The sequence below is a fragment of the Nothoprocta perdicaria genome, unplaced genomic scaffold (genome assembly GCF_003342845.1).
Source record: "Nothoprocta perdicaria isolate Ctin4 unplaced genomic scaffold, notPer1 scaffold_22, whole genome shotgun sequence".
In the NCBI taxonomy this organism is placed as follows: Eukaryota; Metazoa; Chordata; class Aves; order Tinamiformes; family Tinamidae; genus Nothoprocta; species Nothoprocta perdicaria.
Window position 1 is genome coordinate 1125401 of NW_020455415.1, and position 11052 is coordinate 1136452.

General features: G+C 46.5%; 1 protein-coding gene across 1 annotated transcript; it reads right to left on the reverse strand.

Annotated features, from left to right (window-relative positions):
- Positions 1 to 1671: 1671 nt before the first annotated feature.
- On the reverse strand, positions 1672 to 10888 carry RAP2C (RAP2C, member of RAS oncogene family). Its single transcript, XM_026038973.1, has 3 exons — positions 10413 to 10888; positions 8410 to 8729; positions 1672 to 3718 (listed from the first exon to the last, which is right to left on the reverse strand). The coding sequence occupies exons 1-2, from the start codon at positions 10683 to 10685 to the stop codon at positions 8451 to 8453; spliced, it is 552 nt and encodes a 183-aa protein (XP_025894758.1). The 5' UTR covers positions 10686 to 10888; the 3' UTR covers positions 1672 to 3718; positions 8410 to 8450.
- Between the last annotated feature and the right edge of the window lie 164 nt (positions 10889 to 11052).

The following is an 11052-nucleotide window of genomic DNA, read 5'->3' on the forward strand; positions in this document are numbered from 1 at the left end:
GAGCTGAGAGCTTCACAAGGAACTTGGGAAGCTGTGGCTGAATTATGATCTTTTATTTTAAGCCACACACAAGCAAAAACAGATGCACATGGCAGCCTGGTGACTGGCCTTATTAATTCCCATGTTTACCAGTATATCAGGTCCAGGCAGAACAGGGCAACTTGAGTCACCAGTGCTCTTGGGAAGGAGAATAAGGGAAGCCAGCATTGTGTCCAATTAATGGGAAACCTCCTCTTTTCTCTGTCATTTCCCCTCAGGGCAGGAGAAGCAGGATGAGAAGTAGCCAAGTGCTTCTGCTGGGCTACAGTTGATGATTGAAGCTGGCTCTAACAGAGCAAGCTTTCGCAGAGCTTAATTTGCATTTTATATTAGCAGGTGGCTTTAGTCACATTCACTCCACTTGAGATCAGTACTGAACACTAGAGATCAGTGGAAGACAAACTCCTGCTCTTAAGGCCCTGATGACTCCAATAACTGACTTACCAAACCCAAGGCTTTTACTGGAATATTTGGATTACCATTATCCTAAATGTTCCAGGAGCCTAACACCTTTGGCCGCTCTCCACAGGCTTGCTGGGGTGAAGGAAAATACTCTGCTTCTCACACAAGCCGGGCTCCAGCAGGGCGCAGTTTGCTATGGGTACATTAGCACAGCAGAGACTGGGGAAGGCAGCAGGAAGATCACTCAGCATCCACTGCAACTGCAACACACACCAGACACCTAGCAAAGTGTACAAAACAATAAGGTTAAAGACAAGAAAACATGGGTTTTRGAACAAAGCTTCAGATCAATCCTGTAAGAAGGTGAGAAAGGAAGCGCCACAAACACAAGGGAGAGGCTTGAGGGCTTCGGAAGCAGCAGGAATGCGGCGAGCGCAGCCAGCGCCGGGAGGAAGCGGCTCTACCTGGGCCACAAGGGGAGACCCCTTGGCTGCCCGGGAGCGGGTGCCCCAGGGAGCCCCGGGTCCAGCAGAGCCCTCCTTGCTCCCGGAGACGACACTCGGATCTCCAACCTCCTCCTCGGAGCAGSCGGGACAGAGGCGGCTCGGGGCTCCCCTTCCTACCTCGTGTCCAGGCACCACAGCAGGGAGGCGGGAGCTGCTGGCTCACAATAACCTCAGAACAAATAAATCAATAATGACCGGGCTGTCGGGCCGCTTAGGAGAGCTTGGAAACAGACTAGTCACCCCAAATTGGTAATACAGATATCTATTTTATTAAAAAAGTTACAAACAGGTGGGCTGTAGGGTTGTCTTACAAAATGACRAGAATGAAGTCTACTGGAAAACTTTTTTTTTTAAACAAAGCATTATAGGTAATTGTTCCATTTTTGCACTTGTTATTCCAGATTTCACCTATCACTGATAAAGATACAGTACATTAGATACATGATGTTAGGTTACATTTTTATTTGTAGAGCCCTACTGCAGTGATTTGAACAACTCCTAAACAGATGCCATAGAAAGACAATACGTATTGCATTTATTATTAGCCTCTTACACTAATAAGCAACTTCACATGCAATCTATTGAGGAAGCCTAAAATAACTTTTGGTCCCTTCTTCCCCCCAAAGTGTGCTGCAGAAACCATCTCTCGTTTTCCCACTCCTGTCACTCTAAGCTAGTTCAAGTTTATTTTTTTTTATTTTTTTTTTTTATTTTTTTTGTGCTGAGGTCAATGAAAATGAACACTGGTTTGATAACTACCCATAGGAATGAACCACCAATTAATATTAACCAACTTTTTCCCCCCCTTAGAAAAAGGAAAGCTAAAGATCTTTATGGATTACTTGTATTTCCTATTACTTCCTTACAACCTACGAAAAAAGATCAATACCACTTAAAAAGCTAGTTCAAAAACAGGGTTTGGTTTAATTCTGATATTAAAGTGCAAACCTAAATATTAGCCTCAGCCTGGTTATAAAATTTGCACAAACAGGGGGGAAAACCAAAAACAACAACAACAGAAGAACACATCCAAAAAATTGTTTCAAGTAACCCCACAGGAAAGTCAGATGTTTTGATACCCAAGCAGAAAACTTGGTGTTCTCCTCACTTCAAAATTCAAATTCAACACTGAATCTAGAGCCAGAATCTCTATATCCGCTCAATACTGTAAAGTCAGCCTGAATTATTACCAATAAAACACATTAATGTTGYGATACTGTACCGGAGATCTTTTATTGTTTTCAACGCCATCATCCACAATACATTTAGTGAGTTTGAAACTGCTTAACCTCATATATCCATCACTGCTTTTACTAGAGCTTTTCTCAAAGTTATTTAGCTATTCCAAGGAAAAAAAAAATGTACATTTCTAGAAGCATGTTCAAATGACTAAAGCTGGGCTCCTAAAAACCTAGAACTTTGGTGCAGTAGGTGAGCTGCAGTTAAACTTCTGCAAAATAAAAGCACACATTTTAAACCACTGCTAGAAAAAGCTCTCATGTATGCAACATGTTAATAAAACTGAACAAAAAGATTTCGTCTGCTCTTTGTACATTTTCATTCAGCTCTTTATACCTGTGTTATTGTTAAAGTTTTCAAGTATTCAGAGAAAATATGTTGATCAGGTAAACAATACGGAAGGCAATGGCTGTTTAAAGCACGCTTGCAGTTAGTATCACTGAAACCTGGTGCTTTCCCCTCATTACACCAACTTGTCTCTAACATTAAACTTGTTTATTGGGAAAAAAAATCTAAAAAGCAATTTGTGACAGTGCAAGGAAAAAAATTAACAAATATTGCTTTAAAACATTATTCAGAAAGACAAATATTAGGAAGTCTAAAATGTAAAGTGATCTTATTTGCATTAGATTTACATGTGCAGAGGTCCACTAGATGTCACTTAATGTGCCAGGCAAAGCTGAGCTAACTCTGATCAGGCAGGCAGCCCGTTTGGGAGGATACATTATCCCTTTTCAAAGGCAGAGAGAARCTATTTGTAAACACACACGTTTAGGAACTCAGTAGAAGGAAGAGCGTGCTGCCATACTGCAATGCTACAATTGTCATTTTTGATTCAATGGGCTTAAGAAACCCATGATTGCAAGAAAAAAAAAAAAATCAGCTGGAGACTTTGCATCCCATTCCAAGTCATCTCAATTATCAAAAATCACCAAATCAGACCAGTTACACACTGTCACAGCTGCATTTGCCAAGAAAAGGGATACTACATCCATACAACTGAGGTGCCTTCAGTATCTTTTCATGACACTGTCACACGTAAACAAAACGTCTCAAAGAATGACCATCTATCTTGTAGGAGAAAAATTTGCTAAGAGAAATAAGCACTGATGCGAGGTAATATACAGAAGTAACCATTTGTTTAAGGCTCAATTTATTCTCCATTAAAACTCTCTTCTTTTAAAAGGCATTGAGTAGGTAATACTGAGTTTAAGTATTTAATAAATACAAGTTCAGAAATTGATTAAAGAAATCAATTAAAATATTAAAAAAATGAACTCTTGCATATTAGCCATTATATGAACTTAGAAAGCTATAAAAGGACTGATAGGTAAAGAACAGATTTCTTAAACTTATGGTAAACATGCTAAGCATTCTGGTCAAGGTGTGTGGATCCTGGAGGCCACCAACCTTATGCACTTAGATGTATGGCAATGTGCTGTAATAGAGACAGGTTTACCAAGGCTCAGCTCTGCAACCTGGGCTGAAAGTTCTCCAAAGCAGCATCTGTGCAAGTTTCCTCTGAGTTTTATCTGCAATTTAAACAAAATAGCTAATGAAAGCCACATTCCAGGTACATTCAAAGTGAAATCAGCTTTACCCACAGTGTGCAACAGCTAGTTTTCCATACAGAATCATTACTGAACTTTTTGCACTAATTCTGGTAGTAAACAAGACAAACAGGTAACAACTGGTTACAACAAACTGTAGAAAGGAGTTTAGTATCTTAAAGTGACAACTAAAACTACCGAGAACAACTAGAGGTTTTAAGTTCTCCTGCAGCCTGGGCTTGGCACTGGYGCTAAGTGAAACACTACATCACTCAGGAAAACAAAATAGTATTTTGCAAGCATTTTTGGAAAATGTAACTGAGCCAACTAACTCAAGACCTGAGTTTTTAAACATGCAGATCCTCTAAATTAATATCAAACACACACACACACACATACACTTTTATCAGAGTTCACCTTAGCAGGGGCAGAGCTGTACACCACAGTTTGGAGGCAAGCACTCACCAAAAAGAAAAGCAGTTCCACCAATGTGACCAACACTCCTTTGTATTTTTGATAACTGGCTTGCATTTCATCATTGTATTCAATTGCATTCATAATAATTCATAATGAATTTCATAATTCATTATCTGTAGAAATTCCCTAAAAGTTCAAGTCTGCAGAAACCAGTCCCTTGTAAGCACGTGCATGTATTCCATTACAGCTTGATGCTTGTCTTTTCACAACACCTGATGAGCATCTTCTTTGTTCTTGAAGTCATTTCTCTGTGGCAGGACCCCACGTTTCCTCTGATACTGTTTCTTCTCCTCTGCTGACTTGCTCTCAGTTAACAGCTGCCTACCAAGAACACTGGCACAGTCCAGAGGTCCCCTCCTTGCTAAAGGATGAAAAAAGCCCTACCTATTATATCAGCAAGAGCAAAGACAGAGGTTTTGTTCATGTATTTGTTTCCTCCACAGACACTTAGCAGTAATTTTCAGTAATTCTGGTGAAGCTTCCCCCACTACCGTTACAGGTCAATGTAGGTTTAGTAGTCCCTGGACTACTAAAACAGGAACCATCAGTTGGCTTTTAATGGGAATGGGCCGGACCCATTAACACATTCCATATCCTCACCTGGAGCATGGGAAAGGCAAATCATTTACAGCAGGGCTGCTTGATCTGCCAGTTTAAAAATCAGCTGCTGTCACTGCAGGGCTTTAGGGCCTCATCTAGTCTACTGATAATTAGAGAACAAGCAATTTATCCTGAAACTCCACTCACACCAACCCCCAGAGCTGCGTGGGCAGAAAGGGACRGCAAAAACAGAGGAAGCAGCCACTGCATCTTCCTCCAAAGAGCCTTTCAGCCACCTCAGGGACTTCCCAGCTCAAAGTCCGCTCTTTTCCATGTAGCTTGTCCTTACTGACTACAACTGGCACCACTTTATAGGGCTTGATTGGTCCACAAAATTCCTATTGTCTTCTCTTCTGCAAGAACATGGAGCAGAGGGGTAAGGCAGAACAACCCTGAAGGATAAATGTGTTTGTTACACACAGCAACAMAGGCAGGATACTTTCAGCGTGGAAACAGAGAGATGCTCTTCCCTCAGCCCTTGCTAGTTACTCATAAAGGGAAGGGACTGAAATCACTAATCTGCAGTTTTTTACTCCAATATTAACATGTACAGAAGTACAGAGCAGACTTGGAACAAGACTTGACACATYAGCCCAAAGATGATGTAGGCTATGAGCCACTCTCATACCAAGACTTCTCGAGAGCTACTGGAACAGGCAATGGGGAGCAGCTGCTGGGAATGTCGGAGCACAGCGAGATGCGAGAGCACTGCAGGAGTGGGAAAGGGAGACCAGGATGCAGCAACTGCAGCCGTGCTCCAAAGCAGCTACCGAAGATACTGGTTAGCACACGGGAGTTAAAATCCAACCTTGTTCTCAGCCAAGAATATTGACTGGAGCACTAATACAAACAAGCACATCTCCAAAACATGAAGAATGAACACATCATGTCCTTCCTCATGGAAGCTCACACATTTCCCCTGCTTTCCAGGAGACTCCAGTCCTCAGCATCCTGTGGTGGGGAGCTTGAACAAGGCCAAGTTCTGAAGCAACTGAACTGCCCAGCCACACCAGCCTTCMTCTGACTTGAAAAGGCTCAAGAGCAGCCAGCTTTCAATACAGTTGTCAGAAAGGGTGATATATTAATACCAAAAAAAAAAAAAAATCAGCACTACTTGCTAGTTAGAACTGACACCAAAATAGCCTTCAAAATACGAAGGACTGGGGAGAAGAGCTCCAGCATATACTCCATACACCCTGCACTCGAGTTTTGCTATCAGAACACAAACTATTTCTATATACTTCATTCCGAGTTAACTAACTGATCTGGATCTAAAGCACTAAAGACCAAGGCATAGGCCTTGGAAATGATGAAGTTGRGCAGAACTGCAGCTGAAACCCCATCTTACACTCAGCCTTTCAGGGAGCTGCCTCCACTGTCTGCATCCCACCTCGCCTGGAAGGGCTCGCTGCAAGAGATGCTGGAGAAGGAGCAATCACCCCTTTGGATCACAGATAAGCTGAATACTCATCCCTGCAGAGCTGACAACTATCAGAAGACACTATCAGTGGCTCTCCTACACTACAGCATATCAGACAGAAATTATCAGGCAGCAAAGGCTTATCATAATGTTAATGAGATACTACACCCACTCAATCAAAGAACAAAAATGGAATGGGAGCCAGGAAAATGTAAATATCCAAAAAGCGTAAYGTTGAAGTAAAAGGTAGGAGGATGAGGAGGCCCAGGAAGAACCTGGACTAGCAACAAGGAAGAYGTTGCAGCCTCAGCAAGAACTGAACCGAGTAGGAATCTGATCAGGAAAAGAGACTTATTTGGCTTGGCACAGCTGAAGACATTACGCTGGGCTTGGGCAGCACCCATACAGGCAGGGAATTACTCTGCTGCTGGAGACACGGTGCRAGAGCCTCCTGTGGGAGATGAATCACCAGCGCCGGGGATTGCCGTAACCCTTGGCACCRTATCCGGAGTCCAGACTCTTATCTGGGGGCTGCCTCCGAACTAGCCGAAACTTCGCGTTACTGTAAGTGATACTAACCCTGCAGCATTGAGCAGCAATTCCTTTGATTTGCTCATTCCTGTAATCCTATAAAGCTCCGCAGGCAGGGGGGATTAGTGTACAAGGAAAAGACCTTATTTAATTTTTCCTCTGCTCTGACATGAGCAGCTTGCTCTCATTTCAGCAAGCAAGCCTTGAACTTACACACACCTCTCAGGAGCCTTTCCTCCTTTCACAGCTACTGGAGATAAAAATCTCATGTATTATCTTTAGTATGACAGTGCTAGGGTCATGAATACCTATGTTTTTATATATTCACAAAGCACTTGAGAAAAAGAAAACTCCAAGAACAACTCTGAGACTGCACTCTCTGACCTTATACTCAAGGCAAAAGTAGATAGGTAGCCCAAAGCTTCCAGTAACAACCTATTTCCCTGCTCGTCGCCCAGACACAAAGACCTCCCCAGATTCAAGCAGGAGTCACTAACGTGGCAGTCCAAGCCCAAGTCCCCACCAGCACTGCTGTGAAAAGGGACAGTTCTTTCCTTTGAGCTCCCGTGCTGTCCTTCAATCCAGCACTTACTGTTCCAGACTGGAGCGAGTTGTTGGCTGTGGCAGAAGAGACTGGAATGGCCTGAAGGTYGGTGGCTCAGCTGCCTGCACGGCAGCCCCTTCACAGAACAGAGGCCCTTTCAGCAGCCAACACTTAAGCTGTGGTGAAAACCACCCGCCCCCTGCCAGGAAAGCAGGGCAGGGGGTTGCAGAGCTGTCTCCCGGGCAGGACAGCGTTGCTGCTTGCAGGGGAGCAGCAGAGCCGTTCACACCATGAGGCGACAGCCAAGCTCTGGTGCCGAAAGGGAACTCGGTGCCTGCCCAGTGCCACAGCAGCGAGCCTCRGAGGAAGCCAAAGCAGCCACCAAGGGGGAAGCTGCAAACCCCCCTCCGAGCAGCCTGCTGCCTCACCACACCTCTTATGAGTCACTGGGGAAGCGCTGCTGTCGGAGCCATTTTATCATGTGTTCTGTGCTCAGGAGTTTTCAGATGAAGAAAACTTTGCACATTTCCTGGACTGGTRCGTGTGGCTTCAAGCCACTCCCTGCAGCTCTGCGTGGGTCTCTCAGCTCGCTCCAGCRTCCTGCAAGTGCATTCGGTTTCTGTACCACAGCTGCTCAATTTAGTTAGGCGAGCTCAAAGTCTTCTCAGCACAGTTAGTGGGAAAYTCGATCACAATTACCTACTTAACTGCAAGATAATTCTCATTAACTTGGTTATCGGAATTATTTTCAGCTGCAATCGGTGGAGAACCCTCCTGCAACATCCCAACACATTATTAAGGATAACTTTATGTCAAATACAGCCCTGTCAGCCAAAAACAGGTGCAGATGAGGTCACAGGCCCCATCGTACTATAAAATTACCACAGGCAAAGGCAATGTTCCCCAGCTAACCCTACCAGGGCAAAGCAAGACTATTTCACTCATATACTCATTCACAATTGAATCCACAAACTCACATCTCGTTCAGGAGAAAGTTAACACCGGATCAGGCTACTTAATTTCAGACCATCTACCCCACTTCATCTGCTTACTTAAGCAGCATGATTATGCACCTCATTTAGTTATGACTGTTCAACCAACCTGCTCTGTATGGCCATGACTGAGGTTTTTCTTAATTTTTCTCACTGGACGATGCAAGTTGTACAACACTGATCTTGTTTTTCAGGCAGGGAGGCATAGTTCATTTGTCGGACGATCTCAGCAAACAGTTCATCCACCATCGTTTTGCTCTTGGCCGATGTCTCCATGAAGGGGCAGCCCCATTCCTGCGCCAGGGCTCTGCCTTCCGCGGACAGGACCTCCCTCTCCGACTCCAGATCCACTTTATTCCCCACTAGGATCAGAGGGACTTTCTCGTATCTCTTCACCCGAACAATCTGGTCCCTCATTGGCTTGATGTCCTGATCAAACAATCCAGATGGTTACTATGCATAAATAATCACACGTAATTGCTATAAYGACTACAAAATCCACATTCTAATAACCCTTACATTTAATTGAAAACAATTACTTTCTTAAAAATGTTATTTCTTAAATTCATACTCAAGTGTATCTAGGACTCAAAGTTCACTATCTCTCTTCAATAAAAGTATATTTTCATTTTACATGAGTGCATATTTTATAAATATGTACCTAGTGACTACTGCATTCTGATACTTTCGATTCAGCTAGAGGAAGACACAGCATGACCTGTTTCAAGCCAAATTTATACTGCTGAGAAATCCATCTCAAATCTGATGACAGCACATCTGTAACATTTGTACTGATACCTGAATATTACACAACTGTTGAGGAAGCCTCTGCTCAGCTTCCGGCTTCAGAAATCTAGTCAGTGGCCTCCTCACCTCTGGAATGCCTCAGCTGATTCATTGTGAACGCATTTGATCACATACAAGTAAGCGAACTGGAAGGTTTTGTTACAGAGATGCGTTTTTTCAATTTGCAGGAGTTTGCAGGGGAGTTTGCCGTTTAAAATCTGAGTCAACCTCCTCTGCACCTCTGCATGTTTTGAGTTGCTATCAGTAGGAACCAGGCCTACAGACCCTTGCATAGCTCCGAGACAGAGCAAGTGCTTGAAGTTGCCACTGTTAAAGAGAACTATGGAGAGCAGTTTATACCTAAAAGCCACGGATAAACAGACAGACAGCAATAATTAGATTTTAACAGGGTGGATTACTAGTGGAATACCCATTCCTTGAATAATGGAGCAGGCTGGGGTTCCAAAATAAGTGAAAACGAGGGGAAAAGGAGGAAAAAAAACATCGCAGGGTGGGTGCTGCCGTTTTCCAAAGCAGCCTTTGCCTGCACAGAGGCCTCTGGGAYGAAGCTCAGGGCTCGGCAGCAGCGAGTGCTGCTTCTGCTTTGGAGGGGTGTGCGAGGCTCTGCCAAGCAGCTGGAAAACACCCAAACCAGCCCCGGAGCCGGCGCAGAGGCTGCAAATCCCCGCGCTACATGCGGCGCTGCTGCAGCCGGTAACTGCCCACAGAKAGAGGCGTCTTTCTCCAGGCAGTTCAAACCAGTTACTGCCTGAGAAATTCCCATTTCCCTCTCCCGCCCCAGTGAGTTTTCCCAACACAAATGAAATCCAGACCCTGAAAACATCCCCTGTGGCTGCTTGGTCTCTCCTGCCCGGCACCTACACTGTGGAGGGGGAGTTTGCTCTGAAACACGGGGGTTTTGGGTGACGGAATAGGGCGGGGGATCAGAGTTTAGTCAAGTCTCAGAGAAGCGGAGCACATGCCCCTCTCTAAGAGCAACGCAAGGAACAGCCCTCTTCAACAATATATATATATATATAATTGATATATAGGGAGATGAATAGATCATGTAGATACAGATGTGAGAAGGAATGGAAGGGGAAGCCTGTTTTCCCACACGGAGCGCTTTCCCAGCGGGAGGGGCTGCCCAGAGCGCTCCCGCTGGAGGCCGCGCGGCCTTCCCGGGAACTCCCCGCACGGGCAGCGCCTTCCCGGGGGGAAAGGCGGCTCCCGGGAGCGCTCCGGGGGCGGCCTCTTCCCTCTGGGAAGCGGGAGGGCAGGGAAGAGGCGGCGGGGAGCGGAGGGGGGGCCGGGGCGAGGCGCTACCTGGAAGCTCTGCTGGTTGACGAGGCTGTAGACGAGGATGAAGCCCTGGCCGTTCTTGATGTAGAGGTCGCGCATGGAGGCGAACTGCTCCGTGCCGGCCGTGTCGAGGATCTCGAGCACGGAGGGCGACGAGTCCACCTCGATCTCCTTGCGGTAGAAGTCCTCGATGGTGGGGTCATACTTCTCGATGAAGGTGCCCGTCACGAACTGCACGGTGAGGGCGGACTTGCCCACGCCGCCCGAGCCCAGCACCACCACCTTGTACTCCCGCATGAGGGAGGCCCCGCGGCCGCGCCGGGCCTAGCGCAGGCGGCGGCGCGGCCCTCGCATAGCCCCGGCGGGAAGGACGAGGCGCCCGCCGCTGCCTCCCGGCAGGGCTCGCAGAAGCCGCCCGGGCCCCGCTCCGCGCCGCGCCGCCCGGTTCCGCTCCGCTCCGCGCCGCCGCTCACTCCATCCCGCCGCGGGAACCGCCCGGCGGCCGCCGCCCCCGCCCGGAAGGGTTACGCTGCGGCACCCGCGGGCGCGCCCCGCCCCGCGCGCCTGGCTTGGGTGTGACACCGAGGCGCGGCGCTTCCCGTGGGCGCGCCTCGGTGTCACGTGCGCCCGGCGGGGAGATATCACGTGGGGTCCGGGGAGGGGA